The 23,587-nt window shown below is 36.5% G+C and overlaps 1 protein-coding gene across 1 annotated transcript; it reads right to left on the bottom strand.

Annotated features, from left to right (window-relative positions):
* Positions 1–307: 307 nt before the first annotated feature.
* Positions 308–23,101, bottom strand: LOC141558546 (cytochrome P450 2C19-like). Its single transcript, XM_074295925.1, has 9 exons — positions 22,799–23,101; positions 20,796–20,958; positions 15,565–15,714; positions 13,027–13,187; positions 10,102–10,278; positions 6,641–6,782; positions 5,615–5,802; positions 2,233–2,374; positions 308–980 (listed from the first exon to the last, which is right to left on the bottom strand). Exons 1-9 carry the CDS (start codon positions 22,976–22,978, stop codon positions 799–801), a joined length of 1,485 nt encoding a protein of 494 aa, XP_074152026.1. The 5' UTR covers positions 22,979–23,101; the 3' UTR covers positions 308–798.
* Between the last annotated feature and the right edge of the window lie 486 nt (positions 23,102–23,587).

The raw sequence follows: 23,587 nt of genomic DNA, 5'->3' as shown, positions 1-23,587 counted from the left end.
GAGTCTTTTTTTGGGGAGAGGGCAAACATCAAGAAGAGTATTAGAGTAAACTAGAAGGATAGATTAGCCTGAAATCATAGAGGATTTTTATTTCCAGGAAATGAGATTGATAAGATACATACCTAATGATGAGGTATATGCCTCAATAAAATTAGGATTAATTGAGGTCTAGTGGCAGGATTGGGTACAGGGAGCCTAACGGAGCTCCCCTGTAACCCCTTTGGATTCGGCGCAAAGATACAAAGTTAAATGAGGTCTAGTAGCGGTACAAGAATCCCCTGTAAATGAATTTCCAGGCCCGAAAACCTAGATTGATAAAAAGAGGTTTATTGCAGGGTTTGGAAGCAGGGTTAAAGTCTGGTTAGTAAAAGGCATTAGATAGAGAAAGAAATACACCATAAGTGGTGGGATGGAGAGTGTGATGCTGGCATCTTTCAACTCTCTGACAAGGGATGATTCCACCTTGGCTGTTTTATCTGCTTGAAGGGGCATATGGGTGGAGCCCAGGTTGATTCCTAGAAGTCCAGAACCCACCAGGTGGGGTTGGGCTATCTGAGCAGATCATCAGAATGGGGGCTGAAAACCCAAGCCAGCTCAGATCCGGGGGGGCTGGGTACAGCCTAAACTGGCTCAGATACTGATCTCTCGCCATAGAACACAAAAGGTCAGTCCCAGAGGAAGTTGGAGATTAGATAAGGAATCTTAAAGGGACTATTGCCCTCATCAAAATAATATATCTTGTTCATAGCACATGAGGTGGGCCTAGAGAAGTTGGGACCAGAGGTGGTCCTTTATGTTTTACAAAGGTAAAAAGCAAATTTCATAAAAGGGGGGTACTTTGCCAAAGCCACTGGCAATTGGGGTGGTATCAATATCTTTTGGGTCAATTGGAGATTTCAAAGTAAAATTCTGTAAGATTGTAGTAAAAAACAGAAACAATTCCATCCGAGCCAGGCTCTCACCAACACATATTCGTTTTCCTGAAAGAGACAAATAATAGGATTTGATATTTGTAGACTTGTAAATGACCTAGACCACTTCTGACTTAGAGGTAGCCCACTAACACTCAATAGCATTAGGTAAAAAACTGGATATATTCCTTTCTTCTCTGGTCCTTGGCTCCTGAACCTCATTGCCAATCCTCCTCTCTTCTCTCTAAATCAGTCCCTCTGAGCTACAGCAAGTCCTGGGTTTTCTATGCAAAGGAAATGAGTCAATACAATAAGGAGAAAACAATCACTCATTTAAAACCTCAATAGATTATAAGGACTAAATTTATAGCTCCCAAGAGTGACTGGGAAACACGACAAAAGAATAATAAGTTCCCTTTGGGTACCTCCTGTCAGCATTCTGAACTGAAAATTCCTCTAGAGTCTGTTGCACAACTTCATGGCCATCCAGCCACTTGTCTGAACTACTCACTCCTAGCTCTCACTCAAGTATCAGAACTAACTGAGCAGGGCATGGAGACAGTTATTTCAGGGATAGTTAGCTGCTTGCCAACCTTCATGGATGCCAGCCTCAGACTTGGCTATCACCACTATTACCTTATAACTAATAAGTCCCCCAAGAATTGAGGGTTAAATGGCAAAATTACTCAACATCTATATTTCTGTGCCAATAGACCCTCATTAAAATACACATAACTAGGAAAGTTGGGTCAATCTTCATGTGTCTTAGAAGTCATATTTCTACAAAATTGTAAACTCTAACATTAGATCTTGGGTGACCTTGGCCAATATGGTACCTAAGTAATGAGCCTTTAAGATAATCCAATTCCCTTCCATGATTTGATAAGATACAAGCTTGTACCTGAAAGACTTTATCTGAGAAACAGTTCCTTGTTGAGAGTGACTGTGGAGAGAGTTTTTAATATGGAGGGAGGAGGATCTAGGTACAGAAACAAATTACCACTCCGTCAGTTCTGCCTCTTTTTTGGAATAAGTTCAAACAACTATTCTGAAATCCAGCTGATTTAATTAATGAACCATGATCCAAGGAGAGTTAGAAGAATGGTGTACTATATGCTTCTACCCTGGTTTTAGAACTTGGAAGGACCATAATAGTCACCTAGTCCAACCCAAACTCTGGGGATATAAGATAACTGAAGCCCTGAGAATTGAAATAATTTGATCAAGGTCACACAGATAATAACTAGCAAAGTTAGATTAAAACAAGGTCCTCTGAATTATCGATACATCTTTGATGCACACATTTAGATGAATGACTTACCTGCTGAAAAAGGCATGAAATAGTCACTCTTCTTAAACTTGCCACTTTCATCCAGGAAGTGACCTGGGTCAAACTGGTGGGGATTGGGGAACTCTTTATCATCATACAGAACAGAAGTCAGTGATGGTATTATGGTGGTACCCTGAAGTGAGAAGATACAAAGAATTAAAAAATAAAAACATATAGAATGTTAGAGTTGAAAAAGAACTTAGAATTATCATGTAGTCAAAGCATCTCATTTTAAAGTATGGAAACACATAGGCAGCAATTTTTAAATGCCTCCCTAACAGTAAATTAGAAAATCTACAATATTATTGTAGGAAATAAAACTGAACTTTGACACCTTATGGGGCAGAATTAGTACCAATGGTTTAAAGACACAAGTAGGCAGATCTCAATTGAATAAAAGTTAGCAAAATAACTTTTGACCATTAGATCTATCAAAGAAGAAAAGAGCTACATGGGAAGATAATAAACAAACCAATGATAGATATGTTCAAAAAGATGCCAGGTGATCTGAAGAGGCAGAAATGAATTCTGATCTGTGCCAGGATGTTGAATAATAAAATAATGTCACATAGAAGAATAAGTAAAGAGCTGATAAACAAACTTGTAGCTCTTCCTGAAGAAGAAGAAGCACTTGCTTATACTCTAAAGAATGGTAAAGTATGTTCACAGGTTTTATCTGTTAGGATATCCAAAAATAAGAGAATAGTATGGCTGGTGAATCCTTGTGGAAGGATACTGAAACAGTTGTTTTCTGACAATGACAAAAAATAGATATGTCCTCTATATTTTCAGAGCATATACCAAAGGCATACCAAAGAATCTCCCTAGTCTTGTCAAAGGAGATGACTTCTACGTGATTCATATGGGCAAAAAATTTACTTCCATAAGGAACCTGGGAAGCATTTCCATATATTGTCAAAAAGAGTTTTTCAATGCTTAAAATGTGGCTAAAAAAAAAAAAAGATGAATTGGAGATTTTAAGACAAGGAAGAAAATTTGACCTCAGAGTTATAACTATAACTTGATAGAATGAGACCCTTAACAAGAATGGAGCTCTTGAAAGAATATATCAAGAATCATATTGTCCTAAAAGTATTCTAAGATCTCTTGAACAATAAGAAGAAATAGAAAAGGAATACAGAAAATAGATTATAAGCCCTGGTGGCTTGACATGATACAGCAGTGATGGAAGACTTCAATTATCCATTCAGATCCTTGAGTTTCCTGTCAAAAATGGAGCAGCTCATAGTTCCTTGAATTTTCTTAATGATCATTTCATCTTACAAATGTAGGGGAAATTCTTTTACTGATCTAATTCTCACCATCTGAGAGGAACTTGGATAACATGGATGTGAACAGAAAGATCTTCAGCAATCCTGTGGTATATTTCCCTCTGAAGGGATCCTGCTATGTTGTGAGTAAACACTATCTCACTTGGCCCACTGTTTGTGCATCCCTATGGATGGTAATGATGGAAACTTTGTGAGAAAGTCCATCTTAGAGATTATAACAGAGACAATAAATAGCCCAATGGCTAGAACACCAGACCTGGAGTTAGAAAGACCCTGTTGCCGGCCTCAAATACTCATTAGCTGCATGATCCTGAACAAAATCACTTACCTTCTCCCATACTCAGTTTCCTTACTTGTAAAATGAAAATAATAAGAACACTTACATTTCAGGGTTGTTATGAGGATAAAAAGACATAATATTTTAATTAATCTTAATGCTATCATCACCAAGAAAGACAAGATTTAATTTCTGAATATATAAAGAAAAACAATTCTGATGATGGAAAAAAGGAACATTCTCTTAAGATACCAACGTATATAAGTGGAAAGACTGCCAGACCTGAAATCAGGAAAGCCTAGTACAAATCCTGACTCATATATTTACTAGGAAAGGTAGGTGATCTCTCTAAGATTTAGTTTGGGGGATATTAATAGTATCCACTCCTACAGAGATGCTGTAAAGATTAAATGAGATAATATGTGTAAAACAAATCTCAAAGTATTTATAAGCAATAGCTCTATTACAGAGAACTCATAAACCAAATTACATTTTTAAAAGACAAGGATGAGTAAAAAGAAGCATGTAACAATTCCATAAGAATGACAGAAATGTTTGTAAAGCCCAGAGTGAACAGAGACTGATGAAGCTAACAAAGGACAATTACAAGAATTTTGAAAAACTATATTGTAGAAAAGAAGAGGATTTTAAAAAGGATAACCCCACAACACAAGAGAGTAAAGGATGAGTATAACAGATAACAAGAAAAGAAACAAAACTTCTCAAATTTTCTTCTGATTCTGTTTTTCTTTTTTTCTGATCAAGGTAATGATCTTTGAACTGAAAAGGAGAGTATTTTTAAAAAATATGACTAGTAGGGATTTAATATTTCAGATAAATAAGGAGAAAATTAAAGAGCATCTAGAAACCTATGCAATCAAGAAAAATAAAGTGAAAAAGTAAAATTTAATTTATACTCAGAGTTTAGAATTTATTTCTAAAGAGATAATTAATCCAGAAAAGAAAGAAATAAGAAAATTATTCTAGATAAAAAAGTAATGGTCACAAAGATCTGTAGTATTATCATCATTATTTCTTTTTTTCATGGTTCTTCTTCTGAAATGATGGAAATATACAGGCTGAATTATCATTCAGTTAGAAGCCTTTAAAACTGATTGACCACATACAAAGAGTAATTATTGAAGGTTCAATGGTAACTGGGAAGTAGGTACCACTGTACTCTGATGTCATTAGCTCACAAATGAGTATTGCATTCATTCTAGGAATCATATTTTAGAGAGAACATTTCAGAGCTGGAGACTACTCAAAGGAGATCAACAAGACGGTAAAAATAACAAGTCTATACCACATGAGGATGAGTTAAAGGAAATGGAATATTTACACAAGAGAACAGAAGACAGAACAGAATAAGAGATGGAATAGCTGATTTCAAGTATTTTGTGGATTTTAATTAGAAAGAGAGAATAATTTGGTTCTGTTTTGCTCTAGAGGACAAAACCAGGAGCAATAAAGTCACAAAATTGCAAACTTAGGCTTAATGCAAGAAAAAATTCTTTCAAATTTGGGCTATCTAATAATAATGAATAATAATAATAATGGAATGCCCCAGCAAAAAGTAGTTCCCCCTCATTTAAAATCTTTAAGCAAAGGTTAGATGAGCATAAGTTGAGCATACAGTAGGTACAATTCTTTTTCAGATTGGGGATGGACAATATGGCCACTGAAATTCTGTGACCACTGACTTAGGGATGTGGGCTAACTTGAAGTTTTTTCTTACTCTAAGATTCTATAATTCAATAGGAGAGTATAAAATCTAGTATTATAGTGAGAAAATACTTCTGACCTTGGGAATAAAATATTGTCTAAAGTGAATATCTTGTGAAACTGCATGAGGCAGACTGGTAGGGATGAGGTCAATGTATCGCTGTATCTCATGTACCACAGCATAGGTATAAGGCATCTTGTTTCTATCTTCCATGCAGGGACTTCGATTTCGGCCAATCACACGATCAATTTCTTCATGAATTTTTCCTGTCACAATATGAATAAAAATTGATTTTAAAAGTAGGGGCAAAAACTGTTTTTTCTTATATATTCTCTGATTTTCCACCGAGAGCTACATTGGTAAGTAATACACTTGACTCATATTTTCATAGATAGATAGATAGAAGAAAATTCCATTTTAGTCTCTTAAGTTGAGAATCTCTTGAAAAATTATGCTCTCAGGACAGGCTTAAGTTGTTCTTTTAAAAAGTCCAAGGAGCTCTTCATTAAGGAAATTAGAAGGGATTTCAGTCTGGATTTATTATAGAACTCAATGTGACTAACTATAGGCCCAAAGTAATTCTCTGCATGGCTGAATGACAGGAATTTGAGTGCACCAGCTTCTCATATGGTCAGTCAGGATCAATAAGTTATAAGGAACCCTCAATTGCTCAATTCCTCACAGTTCTGTCATTGGGTTATGGTCTCTATCTCCCCTATGCCTGTATCTATTAATAAGTTACAGTTACATTCCCCTGAATGAAGCAGGGTGGAGGCAGTAGAGGAGAAGGAATAAGTATATTTGAACATGTAATGATTTAAATATATAAAAGTGGGGCAGCTAGGTGGCACAGTGGATAGAGCACCAGCCCTGAATTCAGGAGGACTGGAGTTCAAATCTGCTCTCAGACACTTAACACTTCCTAGCTGTGTGACCCTGGGCAAGTCACTTAACCCCAGCCTCAGAAAAAGGAAAATAAACAAATAAATAAATAAATAAATAAAAGTGACAACAGAAAAGTTCTAAGAAAAGTGTCCAAAAGCCCTTGCACCCCTCTAAAGATGACTAAATTATATCATTGCTTGTAGTGGTCCATGATCCTACCTGTTATTTCAGGGTGTTTCAGGAGAAGCAGGAGTCCATATTTCAGTGTGGTGCTTGTTGTCTCTGTTCCCGCACTAAAGAGATCAATTGTAGTATAGATCAAGTTTTCAATGGCAAAGTCAGACTGTGGTTGTTGCTTTTCCTAGGAATAATTCAGTATGATTATTTTAAAAGTAAGGGAGGTAAGAGAGCACAGTGAAAAATGTGATGGAGTTGGAGGCAGAAGACCTCAGTTTGAATCTCAGCTCTGATCTTTTTTCTTATATTATATAATTATATATTCCTTACCTACACATATGTAAGTTTCTTTTTTGAACTTTTTTGGAAGAAGGCAATCAGAGTAAAGTGACTTGCCTAGAGTCACACAGTTAAGTGGCTGCTTTGATCTCAGGTCCACCTGATTTCAAGATGGTTCTCTATTCACTAAGCCATCTAAGTGTCCCACTCCCACTCCCAAGTCTGATCCTGACATTTGAACAAATCTTAATCTAGAGAGCTGTAATTGTAGAGGGCTGAAACTCTGAAAAGGTGTGCTTGAATCAGACAGCAGAGTACTTAAGGCTAATTACCTATTCCATGTGAGATAATGGCTCAATATACATATATTTAGATGAGATGATGATGTGATGGCTCTCCTCACCATTGGTGCTTGCTAAATGTTTGGTGGTAAGGCAATCGTAGGTAAGGATTGGAGGGCTGAGGGAGAGAAGTCAGAGTCACTTGGCAGCACAAGGAGAGAGGCTGGAGACTCTGGACTCCAGGATCCAGTATATATCTTTGGCAAGCCATATGGCAACTTGCCTTCTCCTCCTACACTTCTTCCTCTAAAGACCAAGGACTTTGATTGATCCTTACTCTGACTGATCCTGAGGCCCTCCCAGGAGCTAGTCCAGATATTATAATCTCTTTATGTTTAAGTTTTCTCATTTGTAAAATTGAGGGAATTGGATTCAATACCTCAAGATCCCTTTCAGTTGTAAATCTATGATCTTGTTTGAAACAACACAAATCTAAATAGTTTGACCATTATGGGAAAGACAGACAAAGAAAGACATAGGAGACAAAGAGACAGTAACAGATTGAGAGAGAGAGAGAGAGAGAGAGAGAGAGAGAGAGAGAGAGAGAGAGAGAGAGAGAGAGAGAGGAAAGACAGAAACAAAGAGAGAGGGAGACAAAAAGACACACAAAAACAGAAAAAAGAAAGATAAAGAGAGACAGTCAGAGGAGGAGAGGGAGAAAAGGAGGGAGAGAAAAAGAAAGAGAGAGAGGGAAAGAGAGACTCTAGATCTGAAATTTCACTGGCACAGAGAACTTCAAGTGAAAAAAAAATTCTGCAAATCCATACTTTCTCTGAAAAATGCTAAGTCTGAAGAAAGTTGCTTAAGGTATTATGAGATTAGGTGACTTGACCAATCCAGCCATTTGGTGTCAGAGATGAGACTGGAACTCACTTTTGCCAGCTTGGAGGCCAGTTCTTTATCTATTACATCAGATCTGTCACGCTCTTGGCCCTCAGGCCACAAATAGCCAGCAAAATGATATGGGGCCCAAATAAGATTGAAATGTAATTGGGAAATGTTTAGAAAAAATAAATACATAACACAACATAGAAAATGCTAATTTGTGGGTCTAAGTCAATATGGGGCCTGTGAGGATCTATTTCTATTCATGTTTGACACAACTGTACCATATCATGCTATCTTTCAAGATATCTATACCTATATAATCTGTATCTATAAAATGGATATACACAAGAACCTAAGAGGCAGAGTAGATAGAGTGCTGGATCTAGAATCAGGCAGACTCATCTTTCTGAGTTCAAATCTGGCCTCGGATACTTACTGGCTTTGTGACTTTGGACAAATATCTTAACTCTGCCTCAGTTTCTTCATCTGTAAAATGAAATGAAGAAGGAAATGGCACACTGCTCTAGTATCTTTGCCAAAAAAATCTCAAAAGGGGCCATGAAAAGTCAGGCAATATTGAAACAGCTAAACAAAAAATATATAAGCATTATATAAATATAAGCTATTTTATTTTCCTCCTGATTTACTAAACTAATAAATCATGTTATTCCAAATAAGTTTAGTGAGATAAACAGGATTTATTAGTTTAGCAAATAAGGAAGGAAAAAACTTACCAACTTACATATGTGTATGCATATCAATTTATACAAAGAGGATCCATATACATTTTTCCATTTTATCTTCATCAAAATGCTGTGATATAGGTAGTAGGTGATTGCTATCATTTTACTAATGAAGAAATCAAGATGCTAAATACTACTGAGGAAATGTCACAATTGAGGTCATAAATTGAATAATAACAAATCCAAAGGACTAAAGATATGAAAGGTAAAAACATAGGAATACCAGGTATGTATTAGAGGACATAATTTAAGCCTAAGTCAACCCAGGCCCCATGCCCACTGTGGATGATGAAGGGAAAATAGCATATAGCATTCTTGAGATTCTCATACATAAAACAGAACATTATTCTGGAATGGTTCTAAAAATCTCTTGGTCTGGTCTATATATTTGCCCTCTCCTATATTCTTTTCCTCCACCAATGGGATGAGAATCTGTGGGTGAATATATTTATATGTATAAAGCCTGAGGAAGTAAAGATTTTCCTTGTCAGTCATGTGTTATGTTGGTAAGTCAAATGTGTTTTGCTTTGAATTAGTAGGGACCTCAATGTACACTCCATGCCTTTACATGGGTCAGTGATCCATTTTGGAGTATTGATCAGCATCTCTTTTACCTTCTGCCATGTTTTTGGTGCTTTCAGAACTTGATTTACTTCATATGAATTAATATTGCTTTGTTCTGGTTTTGTTTCTAATTTAGCTTTTTTTTTTTTTTCCATGAAACGTTTTTATGATTTCCCTTTGGTTTTGTTCTTTGTTGTTTTCAGAGGGGATGGAAAATGAGAAGCCTCTAACTTCACCATCTTGACTATTTCCCACCCCATCCTCAAATACTTACCACAGCAACCCCTCTATTCCAATGATGTTGCTCAGATCAAAATCCCCACTGTTTTTGCAGAGTCCTGAAATGTTCTGCACAGTCCTCACTGCCTTGGACCTTCTTCAAGACCCAGATCAAATCTTAACTCTTCCAGGAGGAAACCTTATGTTAATCCCCTCCAGATAGTATGTTCTTGCTAATTTCCAATTCCTTCATCACTTAAATTTTCAATTTAGAATCTATTTTGTCTTTCCTTATACATTCCTGATAATTATTCTCTTGTCTTTCTTGTTCCTATTGAATTAGAAATTTCATTTGGGGTAGGACCGTATCTTCCAGTTCTTTTGCCTGTCCCATATAGGGCTCTGAATATATAATTATTTTCTGCTCTATGTTTGTGAATTTGAGTATCACTGGGGAAAACAGCCTCAAATATACGTGCCATTTAACCTACATTTAACCTGAGATTTAGATCTAGTGCTAACACTGTACCTGCTCCATTTTCATCAGATAACAGTCAATGAAGTCCCGAGGATTATTGGGATCCAGTGTCCTTTGGTGTTCCTTCACTTCTTCAAAAATAAATTCATATATTAAATGAAAAATTTTATATACTTTATGATGAGATCCAGGAAGATGATGTACCAGAGATGGAAAACAATTGTAGACCTAAAAAGAAGAATTTTATTTCATACTTCAGAAGAAAAAGAAAATAATTTTCTATTCTAGAATTTGGATCATGTTTAGAAGAGGGCTAAATAGGATGGACAACTTCCTGAAAGCCATGATGAAAAAAAAAAAGAACCTAAACTTCTTTCTTTTTTTTTTTCTTCTTCTGACGCTGAGGTTAAGTGACTTGCCCAGGGTCACACAGCTAGGAAGTGTTAAGTGTCTGAGACCAGATTTGAACTCTGGTCCTCCTGAATTCAAGGCTGGTGCTCTATCTGCTGCACCACCTAGCTTCCCCGAACGTAAACATCTTACAAGAAATCATAAAGGAAAACTGCCCTGATAGCTTAGAATCAGAAGGTAAAATAGCCAATGAAAGAATTCACAGATCTCCTTCTGAAAGAGACCCCAAAATTAAATCCCCAAGGAATATCGTGGCTAAATTTCAGAACTATAATACCAAGGAAAATATATTGCAAGCATCCAGAAAGAAACAATTTAAATACCAAAGAACCACAATTAGGATTACCCAGGACCTAGCAGCTTCCACCTTAAAGGATTGAAGGTCTGGAATTTCATACTTTGAAAGGCAAAGGAACTTGGATTCTAGCTAAGAACAAGCTATCCAGCTAAAGAGCATTATGTTTCAGGGAAGAAGATAGACAGTCAATGATATAGGTGAATTTCACCTATTTCTAATGAAAAGCCCAGAATTGAACAAAAAAATTGATCTCCAAACACAGAACTCAAGAGAAACATAAAAAGGTAAAAATGAAAGAACTCTTGAGAACTATATTTCCGTTATGGATATATTTAGAGAGTGCAGATATAATTTGATTTTATTATGATAATATGAAAAGGAAATAGGGGATTATACTGGAAAAAGAAGGCAAAAATAAGGGAAATTACATCTCATGAAGAGGCAAAGACTTATTATAATTGAGGGAAAGAAGAGAGGGGGATGAGCATTGTGTGAATCTTACTCTCATCAGATTTGGCTCAAAGAAAGAATATCAAACATATTTGGTTTCACAGAGAAACTTGTCTTGCCTTATAGGAAAATAGGAGAGAAAGGGGGAAAAGAAAAGGAAAGACTAATAGAAGGGAAAATATAAATATTAGGGGGAAGGTGTAAAAAAGGAGAGGGGCTTTAAAAGGGAAGGGCTGGTTGAAAGAGAGATGGTCATCAAAAGCAAAATATTGGGGAAGAGAGAAGGGGGAAAGGGAAAAAAAAAGCATAACTTAGGGTAAATAAAATAACAGAAAAGACAGAATTAGTTATTTTAATTGGAAATGTGAATGGGATGAACTCTCCCATAAAATGGGAAACAGATAGCAGACTGGATTAAAAGCCAGAATCCTACAATATGTTGTTTACAAGAAAAACATGAAAAGAATGGTCATACATACAGAGTGAATATAAAGGGCTGGAGCAGAATATATTATGCTTCAGGTGAAATTTGAAAAGCAGGAGTAGCAATCCTGATCAGATAAGTAAAATCAAAGATAGATCTAATTTAAAAAGATAAGGAAGGAAACTATCTTGCTATAGGGTAGCATAGATAATGAAGCAATATCAATACTAAACATATATGCACCAAGTGGTATAGCATCTAACTTCTTAGAGGAGAAGTTGAGAGATGCAAGAAGAAATAGACAGCAAAACCATGCTAGTGGGGGATCTCAACCTTGTTCTCTCAGAACTAGATAAATTGAACCACAAAATAAATAAGAAAGAAGTTAAGGAGGTAAATAAAATGTTAGAAAAGTTAGGTATGATAGATATTTGGAGAAAACTGAATGGAGACAGAAAGAAGTTTACTTTTTTCTCAGCAGTCCATGGAATTTATAAAAAAAATTGACCACATATTAGGGCATAAAAACCTCAAAATAGGAGAAACAAAATTTTCTTTGAAAAATAACATGATATATGCATATATTGTATTTAATTTATACTCTTAAAATATTTAACATGCATTGGTCAACCTGCCATCGGGCAGGGAGGGGGAAGGAGAGGAAAAATTAGAACAAAAGGTTTGGCAATTGTCAATGTTGTAAAATTACCCATGCATATATCTGGTAAATAAAAACTATTAAAATATTTTTAAAAAAAGAAAAGAAAAGAAAAATAACATGATAAAAAAAGAAAGAAAAGTAACTGGATAAACTATTTAAAATAACTAGATAGTATAAAGTTGAGAGGTATAGGAAATGATGAGTTAGTGGATTTGGAAAAGTAGAGAAAGACTTAAACTTATGAAAGATGTTATCTATTTTCAGAGACAGAGAAACAAGCATAGGGATGGTCTTACATAGATAAATATGAATTTACCTATATGTGATATATAAATATATGTACACGCATGGGTATTTATATGTGTATGTATTGGGGAATGTGTGAGTGTGTGAGTGCATGTACGTATGTGTGTGTGTCCATATTTAATTGTAGCTTTCTTGGGGGAGGAAGGGAAGAAGGAAAAAAAGAAAAAAAGTGAAAAGTATACATCAGAGAACAAAAAACCCCTACAAGGAAACAAAGAAAAGATGGACAGTTCTGAATACAATGTATAGTGTTATTCAGGTTTATTATGTAGGTTTCCTTGAAATGAAAATGTATTACTTTATGTTTTGAATCTTCTTTTATGTTCTGCTCTGCACAGGGCATTTTTTTTTCTATTTAAGTTTTAAATAAAATAATTATTTTTTAAAAATATCCCAAGTTCCAAAAGGAAAGAACATTGGACTCACCTGAATCCATGGGGAACTTACAATTTTCATATCTTCTTCTAAAAGCTTCACTAAATGTAGAAATTTCTGGTCATTATAATCAAAATGTTTGTGAAAAATGATAGAGCATATTACATTGCAAGGAGCACACCCAAGAATGAACGTGGGGTCACATGGTAATCCTAAAGAATGGAGAGAGAGGAAAAGAGAGAGAAAACCCTTTAATATTTTTTTTAATATTTTTTATTTACCAGATATATGCAACATTTTACAACATTGACAATTGCCAAACCTTTTGTTCCAATTTTTCCCCTCCTTCCCCCCCTCCCCCAGATGGCAGGTCAACCAATACATGTTAAATATGTTAGAGTATAAATTAAATACAATACATGTATACATGACCAAACAGTTGGAAAACCTTTTAACATTGTCATTGTGGTCAAAATGAAAGTTTGCCTGCCTTTAGGTAGAACCCGACTATCTTGCTTTCCCTTCTAGCTTACATTCTATCTAACATTTATTTGACGTCATGTTGAAAATAAATCACCCTTTGGGCAGCTAGATGGCACAGTGGTTAGAGCACCATTCCTGAAGTCAGGAGGACTTGAGTTCAAATCTGATCTCAGACACTTAACACCTCCTAGCTATGTGACCCTAGGCAAGTCACTTAACCCTAATTGCCTCTGCAAAAATAAATAAATAAAATCACCCTTTTACAAAGCATCTGATTTAATCCACATAAGAATACTAAGTGCAAATAATATATTTCCCATTTTATAGATGAGATTGTTAGGGTGCTGATTTATGCCACACTAGAAAGCATCAAGAAGTGGGCCTCAAATACTGTATTCTCCCACCATACCACATTACTTCCCATTTCTAAATCCTTATTCACTGTCTCACTGAAACCAGCATTTGGTTTCAGACTTCTCCATGTCTATTTTAAAATTGTATTTCCCTTTATTTGATCAGTTATCCCAGGTTGAGGGATGTAAACACTGCTATTCTGTAGGCTCTTTGGTTCAGCGTCCTTGGGCTAAGGAGTAATGATGTCCAGGGGGTGATGACTGGCACATATCACTTCTTGTCTCTCCCTCCCACTGCTTTAGCGAGGCTGGCCCATTTTCCCTATGAATAACAATTGGCTGGCAATTAGTGGTGGTAGCCAGCCCCTTCTCCACCAGAGCCGCTTCCTCAGATGACAGCTGTGAGGACGAAAAGAAGACCAATGGTCTAGAGTTGCAACCACTCCTATGGACCTTTGGTGGCAGCCAGCTATCAGTTGTTGCAATCTGTAATAAGAAAGATGGACCCCTCCTTCCCAGTGATTTTTCTATCACTAGGATAGTATGTAGATACCATATATATATATATATACATATGTATATGTGTGTGTGTGAGTGTGTGTGTGTATGCAGTATAGATGTAGAGTGTGGTCTAGAAGTGATTTGGAGGTGGGAAAAACACTGTTATTCCCAAAGTCTTGGGTTCAAGAGCCTGTCCTGTCTCTATTGGGTCAGAGGGAAGATGATGGTCAAAGTTGTGATTATATTAAATGTAGCCAAGGACAGAGCCTTAGAGAAATTCACACCTAGGGGACTGAAGGTGGACAGTGATCAGCAAAAGAATATTGAGAAGCAAAACTAAGATAGGAAAAAGAACCAGGAAAGAACAGCATCATAGAATCAAGGAAGGAGACTATCAATCAATCAATCTACAAACAATTATTTAGCTCTTACTAGGCTCTGTGCTAAGCCCTAGGGGCACAAAAGCAAAAGATACATATATAGCTAATTAGAACCAGCATTCGGCAGAATCCTACAACTTCCCAATTCCTGCCAACCAATCCCCCCCCCCCTTGCACTCCCACATACAAGTGCACACATACACACACCCACATAGTACATATAGGTTTTGCCTTTTGCCATTTAAAAAGTAGTTATTCCACAGAATTTATGGCATCAGTATCTCTATTTATGTTCTCCTCCAGTGCCCTGTGGCCCGCCCAAGTTTTGGATTTCATAGAAGAACAACATCTGTGCTAGATTACATTGGGGAGGAGATAGAAGCATGAAGAGAAAGAGCTTCAAAGAAATGCTGCTGTCAGCTCACAGCCTTCGGTAGCAATGTTGTCAGCCCTCTTCCCTTCCTTTACTATTCAGAAAATATCAAGAAAATCCCTAGATTTCCCAAAATGATTCTAAAGGAATGCTTTTCCCCCAAAGGTACAGAACTGGTCAGCTAACTTCTTGTGAGCTCTGTTCCATCTGAAAAGTAACCAAACCCTAAAAAATCATGCTCCCCAATGTTCCTCCTTTCACTGCCTCCTCACAAGACTAGCATGACCCCCTTAGCATAATTCTTCACTCATTGGCCTTGACCCTTCGGGGTGTCCAGGAATGACCACCTGGTTATGGGCATATCCCCAGAATGGGCTTGAAAGTTCAAATATGGTGGTTTCAGACTCCAGTAAATTCTTTGGACCAACCTCAGCTTCCACAAGTTACCAGGAATATGATAGGTTTTTCTAAGGCCAGTGGTAACAAAATAAACACCAACCTTTTGTTTTTTCTAACTCTTTCACAACGTTCTTCGCCTCTTCTTGGACTCTCTCTTCAATGCTCCTCTTCCCCATCCCAAAATTCCTCAGGGTTGTGAGGCAGAAGCGTCGGAGTTGCTTCCATCTTTCTCCATTGCTTATCCCAATTCCTATAAAGGCGAGCAGGAAGAAAATAAGTCTTAGACTTCAAAGCTCTTTACAACCCCTGTCAGAAAGTCCAGCCCAAGAGCCCCTTACCCACACCCCTTGTTCTAAGAAGTGGGGGAGATATCCGTTTGCTTTCTTCTCTATCAATACTGTTTCCTGTTCCACCCATCCCAAGCATCCTTTTCTTTTCATCACAGTCTCACACAGGTAGCCCTAAGCCCACATCCCCTCCCAAAAATGAAATGGCCACAATGAATATCAGGAAGTCAGGATGAATACATATTTTTGAGAGCCTGAATGACTAGAGAATAAGTTAGGTTAGACCTCTGCATTTTTCCATCCAAAGAAGCTAAAGGATTATGACTTTTTTGAGGCTAGCCTGAAGTCCTACTCTCCCTACTTTACACAGGGAATAAAAAGTGAAAGTCTCTGTTTCTTGAATTTTTGTGGGTTACGAGGTAACACGATGGATAGAATGCCAGGTCTAGAGTCAGGAAGATTCATCTTCATGAATTCAAACCCACCTCAGGCACTGACTAGCTGTGTGACCCTGAGTAAGTCACTTAACCCTGCTTGCCTCCGTTTCCTCCCCTGTAAAAGGAGTTGGAGAAAGAAATGGCAAACCACTCCTGTATCTTTACCAAAAATCTCTAAATGGCGTCACAGAGAGTTGGACACTATTGAAACAACTGAACATATTAAAAATAGAAAGTTATGGGGCAGCTAGGTGGCACAGTGGATAGAGTACTAGCCCTGAAGTCAGGAAGATATGAGTTCAAATCTCGTCTCATCACTTAATACTTCCTAGCTGTGTGACCCTGGGCAAGTCACTTAATCCCAATTGCCTCAGGAAAAACAAAAGAATAGACAGTTATATAAGCTCAGGAGCAATCCCCTAAGTACCAGATACTATGAAGGATTGTTGTTTATAGGGAAACAACTATTGAGTCAAAACAAAAAATAATATTCCATCCCAAAGAATTGTAGCTAATTTGAGCAATGACAAAGGTGTATACATACCTTTGTAGAACATACAAATCCTAACATGTCATATTCTTCTTGCCCTGAATATATCACATCTTCCTACCTTCAGATATCATTCTGTGACTCCAGATATAGGATGAGGACTTCACCTAACAACCCTTACATTAGAACCTATTCTTTTGCCTGTAATCTGATTTACATAGGATCTTTATCTGGATCAAATTCTTCACCTTATGCTTCAAGATCCTTCATAAAGGAACCCTAGAACATGGCTCTCTTCAACAATGAGATGAACCATAACAGTTCCATTTGTTCAATAATGAAGAGAACCAGCTACACCCAGTGAAAGAACTATGGGAAATGAGTATGAGCCACAATATAGCTTCCCACTCCCTCTCTTTTTGTCTACTTGCATTTTTTATTTCCTTCTCAGGTTATTTTTACCTTATTTCTAAGTTTTAAGTTTGATTTTTCTTGTGCAGCAAAATAACTGTATGGACATGTATACATATATTGTATTTAACATTTTTAAAAACATATTTAACATGTATTGGTCTACCTGCTATCTAGGGGAGGGGATGGGGGGAAAGATGGAAAAAGTTGGAACAGAAAGTTTTGCAAGGGTCAATGCTGAAAAATTACCCATGCATATATCTTGTAAATAAAAAATGTGGCACCCCCAAAAAATAAAAAATAAAGGAACCCTAGAAAAAGAAAAATACCTCCCTGAAAAATAAAAGCTGACCCTACAAGACTTCAGGATTTGTTGAAAATTTAAGATCAAAGATTTTGAGAAATGATGTTATTTTCTGTCAAACACAAACTTGGATTTGGCTATGGGAGAGGGTTGGTATAGCCAAAGTCATATTCTGCTCTTTAACTTTATGGAATTGAAGTTCTGAGAGTGAATATTGACCTCTATATGTGACCTTCATCAACTATTCCCTCTGATCATTTTTCTATTATAATTCTGAAAATAAAAGTGAGTTTTATTTTCAGATCTCTGTGGATCCCTTAGCAAACTAACTTTTTCTACAACCATTGAATAGCTCTAAAAAAATTTATTCATCCTGACATCCCTTCATTTCCAGAGAGGGACTTGGGTATAAGTCCACCATCTGATGTGTCTGTGACTGTGATGATGATATGTGGGATGTTTTCAATCTCCTAGCATATGGGTGTGTGTATGTGTGTGTGTGTGTGTTTATATACATTTTAATATGTGTATATATATATATATATATGTATTGTGTATATATACATCTACATAAATATGTATATATATATTCTCCTTTTCATCAATGTTTCTCTCAAAAATTGCATTCACTAACATACTCTTGATCTCATAACACAACTACTGTTTAAGTAGCTCCTGTTCTGACTCAAAAGCTTAAAAAAAAAAAAGTGTAAGTGAAGAGAATTTTAGCAGATGGCAAGCAAAATTTTGTTTGGGAAAATTTAAACTTTTGTCATTGATCTCCCTGGATTATAAACTTTTAGTCAAGATATTTTAGAAATTATCTCATCCTCTCTTCTCATTTTATATATGAAGAATCTGAGAAAGATTAAGTGACTCATCTAAAGTCAGGAATGGTATAAACTAAGTCAGGAATTCTGACTAAAATCCTGGACCTTTTCCACCCTACATCACAAAAAGAAATAAAAATAACAGGGTATACACTACCTTTAATACTTCATTTTCTTACTTCCTATAGACATCTCAAACCCATTACACCCAAATTGAATTCACTCTTTTCCTCCCTCAAACCTCCCTTTCTTCTGTCCTTCCCTATTTCTGTTAAGGGAATCACCACCCTTTCAAGTCACTCAAGTTCTTCACCTTATTTGGGATCCTTGATTCCTACTTCACATCTAATCAGTTGCCTAATCATTCCTGTCTCTATGTCAGCTTTCATAACCATTCCCTTCTCTTCACTCATAAAAACACACACACTCCAGTCCAGACCCTCATCTCTGTTTTGCTTGGAATATTACAATATCCCTGCCTTTAGTCTTATCTCTATAATTTATCTTTCACATAGCTATCAGAATGACTAAACTGATTGGCCAGTTGGACATTGGACACACTGTACATTGACCCCAACATAGTAAGATAATTTTGAGTTTCTTCCAGCACAAAGGGCAACCACCAAATGATTTTCCTAAAGTGATAAGCTGAACATATTATTCTTCCACTCCACCAATCCTGTAGTTCTGTATTACCTTCAGGATCAAATGCAGAAATTCTTCTGTTAGGTTTTAAAAGCCCTTCACAATCTGGCCCCAACCTTACAGTCTTTTCAACCTTAGCACATTATTCCCCTCCAAGCACACAATGGTGAACATGGCACTCCTCCCTGATTCCCTATTTTTGCCTCAGACTCCCAGAATCCTTAGATACACACACACACATACACACACATATATATAAAACGTGTAACTATCCATATACATAAAAATATATGTATATACATATATATAAATATGCATGTTATCTCTTCCCTAGCCTATCCAACTATAACCTCCTTGAGGGCACTGACTATATTCAAGTTTGTCCTTGCACCTCCCAACACCTAACCCAGTACTTGACACAAGATACTCCCTTCTGCAAACTCTATATTCCAATTCCTCACAAATGGCACTTCATATTCCATTTCTGAACCTTTACACTGGCTCTCTTCTTCCCCTCTGCTCTCCCCATGGTTTTAATGCTCTCTTTCCTCCTAATTTATTTGATCCCCTTTAATACTCAGCTCAAATCCCACCTTTTGCAGGAAGCCATTCCTGGCTTCCATGGGCTGCCATGTTGTGCGGCTGACTCATGTCAATCCTGTAGTCCCTTTAAGATTTCTCAGATCAAACCAGAAGATCACTATACACTTCAACAACAATACTGTATGAAGATGTATTCTGGTGGAAGTGGATATCTTCAATGTAAAGAAGATCCAACTCACTTCCAGCTGATCAATGATGGACAGAAACAACTACACCCAGAGAAGGAACACTGGGAAGTGAATGTAAAATATTAGCACTATTGTCTATCTACCCAGGTTACTTATACCTTCGGAATCCAATACTTAACGTGCAACAAGAAAATTGGATTTACACACATATATTGTATCTAGATTATACTGTAACACATGTAAAGTGTATGGGATTGCCTGTCGTCTAGGGGAGGGAGTAGAGAGAGGGAGGGGAAAATCTGGAAAAATGAATACAAGGGATAATGTTATAAAAAATTACTCATGCACATATGCTGTCATTTAAAAAGAGATTAAAAAAAAAAAAAGATTTCCCAGATCTTTGTTTCAGATAAACTGTTATCTAATAACCAAAGCAGCTAGGTGGCACAATGGATAGAACAGATCTGAATTCAAATCCAGCCTTAGATATTTAGTAGCTGAGCTAGTCACAGTCTCTTTTTGCCTCAGTTTCCTCACCTAGAAAATGAAGAGTAAGTAATAATAGTACCCACCTCCTGGGATTGTTGTGGAGATCAAATAAGAAAATACTTCTCCCATCTATCTAGTCTTTACAGTTTGCTGTAATCATTTATCCCTAGGTGAGATTTTTACTGTCAAAGATCTATCACTCTAGTTTATTTTCCAATTGGTTGGAATTTTCTCTTGCTGTCCAAAGATCTTCTCTCTCTTCTCTCTGTAGGACTCTTCTACACTGCAATCATTCACTTTCTTTCTTTCCTTTCATCCTTTCTCTCTCTTTTCCTCCTCCTCTTTCTTTTTCCTTCCTTTCTCTCTCTTACTTAATTTCTTTTCTTTTTTCTTTTTCTTTCTTGCCTTCTTTCCCTCCCTCTCTTTTTCTTTTTGTCTTTGTTGTTGTCTCTTACTCTCTCTGTATCTCTTTTAATTTTTCTCTTAATCTCTTTCTTCCTACTTTAACTGCTTATAACATATAATATGAAACTATGTAGCTGCTGCCCTTGAGAAAGAACAAATGTCTTCCATACCACTCATCACATCCTCCCCACTTTGTCACTGCTTTGGGGACTACGGTTTGAAAGTGGATCTATTTCTCAAGTTCTTTTCCAAATTTCTCAGAATATTATTCTTTTCCCTATTTTTGTTAAGTAGAAACATACCTAATCCATTACTAATGAACTCGAGAATTGGTATACGTCCTCTGTCAGCAAACTTGTCCCCGTGATCAATCAGAGCTTCTTTCACTGCCTTATATCCATATAACACAACAACACGCTCCATACCTAATTGCAGAGTGAACACTGGGCCATATTTTTTTGCTAGCTGTGAAAAGAAATGTGGGCATTAGTGAGAAGATCATTACTGAGTCAAGTGATAAACACCTTGGATTATTATTGTCGACCTTATTGAAGAAGTTCTCCATCCATTATCAGCCACTTTAAAATATTTCTGCCATGTTGATGTAACACATACACCCAACCTGAGCCATAAATGACTAAAAATGCTAAAATGTCATTCTGTGCCTTAGGCTAGCACCCACAAAGACAAAAAGAAAAAGAGAGGGAGGGAAAGAAGGCAAGAAAGAAAAGAAAGAAGAAGAAAAAAGAAAAAAAAGTAAATAAGAGAGAGAAACTAATGAACTAACTAGTTTATGATCTCGGTGAAGTAGCCCCAACTTTCCTCCTGAAAGGCTGAGTTTATATTTCATAGCTAGGTGCTATATAGATTTAACATTAGACCTGGAATCATGAAGACCTTACTTAAAATCCAGTTTCAAATACTTAAGAGCTATGTCACTTAACCTCTGCTTGCCTGAGTTTCCCTATATGTAAAATGAAGATAATTCTAAAGATTGTTATGAGAATAATAAGATAATATTTATAAAACAGTTTGCAAAGCTTAAATCATAACAGAAATGCTATTCTTATTCTTAATCTAAAGTTTCAGAATAGCAGAGTTGGGAATAGAGACAATATTATCAGTGAAAATCTGGAGCAGAAAAGGCTCCTCATTCCAATAGAAATTCTACAAATTCATCATAAGGTTAGATCCAGAAGGAATCTTAAGGAACATTTAAGCCAGAAGTTAACATTTTTTGCATCATGGATTTTTTTTAGTAGACTGGTAAAGCCTATGTAGCCCTTTGAATGATATTCTTAAAATAAAATACATAGGATTACAAAGAAAATCACTTATAAGAAAATAAAATAAAAATGTAATTTTTCCCATCCAAATTTACAGAACCTCTAAAATATATCTACAGACCCACTAGGCATTCATAGTCCCCAAGATTAAGAACCCCTCTTCTTACAGATGAGGGAATTAAGGCCCCAAAGATCTGGAAAAGGATATGGTAAAGATATCAATTTGGCAACCTACCAAGTCAAAATGAAACCATGTTTTTGTTTTCAAATTTAACCTCACTTAACCTTTTCTCACTATCCTGTGAGGCAGAAATGACATTTATTGATAAAGTCCTAATATAGAACATAGAAAATTGAGATCCAGAGTTCCCAAAAGACAAAACTAGTAAATGTTGGAATCTGGATTTAGGGCTTTCTAATTCCAACTTCATTGCCTTTTCTACTACCCCAGGCTACTTTCAAAGGTTTTGAGATCTTACAGATCTGAGCTCCAAATTTGCTGGTTCCCCTTGAGGCCCGCTTAGCAAGGCACACAGAGACTTCATGAGGGCTCCTGTGAAGGGGCTGTGCAGGGAAAACTTTCTCCACTCTGATCCAACAAGGCTGGAGGTCCTTGCCTACTTGCAAGACCCACTCATTCCTCAGGCAACAGAAATAACCAGGTACATTAAATACCTCTTTCTTTCTATAGTGGGCAATGAACATTTTAAATGGTATTGATGGCATTGTCTCCCAGAACTTTGCAGTGTAGTAGTAATAGCAAGGGATAACACTTTTGGTAGAATGGATTTTATCCATACCTACAGAAACTTGATAGCACCTGGCTACTGCTGAAGCAGTAGACTCTAATAGCGACTACAGTGAATCAAAATAGGGTCTAGAAAACCTACAAGGTACCCAACTCTCTATTCTAATATTCTATGATCTTTAGAATAATCTACTTAAAGGTAGTCTCCCAAAACAAATTGACCACCACTAGTTAGGATTGAAACTAACAGAAAAGAGAGGTGTTTACTTACCATGGAAAGAGATTCAGGGATATTCTTAAGATTCACTTGCAGTATATTGCCAATGATGGGAAGAGGAACAGGACCAGGTGGAAGCTTTCCTTTTCCAAAATTCTTTTTCCATGATAAAATGAGAAGCAGACATGAAATACAGAGCAGTAAGCCAAGATCAATGACCGTAGATAGGTCCATTTATGTTCCTCTTTACTATACAATAGTAAGGAATAGATGGAATAGGAAGGAATGCAATGGAAAGTTTAGAATGCAAAACTGGAATGGACTGCAAACATGAGGTCAATTAGCTTATAATTTGATATCCTGGATACACTTCCAATGGACTTTGCACTGCCAAGATAAAGAGAACACTAACCCTTGTTCTATAATAGTGTATTTTAAAGTATCAGGAATCTTTAAATTTGCTGTTTAAAATTTTACTGATTAATTTTGCTTCACATATGCCACGGTTATTTCCTAATTTGGCCCCTATTTCCTGTAGAATCAGCACTTTTTAATAAACAAAAACAATTAAGCAAAACTAAAGACATGAGGACTTTGACAATGTTTATGTCCCAACCCACAGTACCTTATCACTCTGCTGAAAGGAAATGTTTCTTAATCCATTTCAAGACTGAGGATGAGTTTTTGGTATCTAGAATGCCCCAACCTTTTATTAAAAATCCTAGTAGCATCATTAACAAAATGATTTAATTTCCCCCTCCAAAAAAACCCATAGAACATAAGTTTCATTGACTCAGACTTTATAGTTAAATTATTCATATTTGTTAAAAACACATAATTACG

The sequence above is a fragment of the Sminthopsis crassicaudata genome, chromosome 2, assembly GCF_048593235.1.
Source record: "Sminthopsis crassicaudata isolate SCR6 chromosome 2, ASM4859323v1, whole genome shotgun sequence".
NCBI classification, from domain to species: domain Eukaryota; kingdom Metazoa; phylum Chordata; class Mammalia; order Dasyuromorphia; family Dasyuridae; genus Sminthopsis; species Sminthopsis crassicaudata.
Note: the sequence above shows the minus strand (reverse complement) of the source record. Positions and strands in the feature narration are given on the sequence as shown.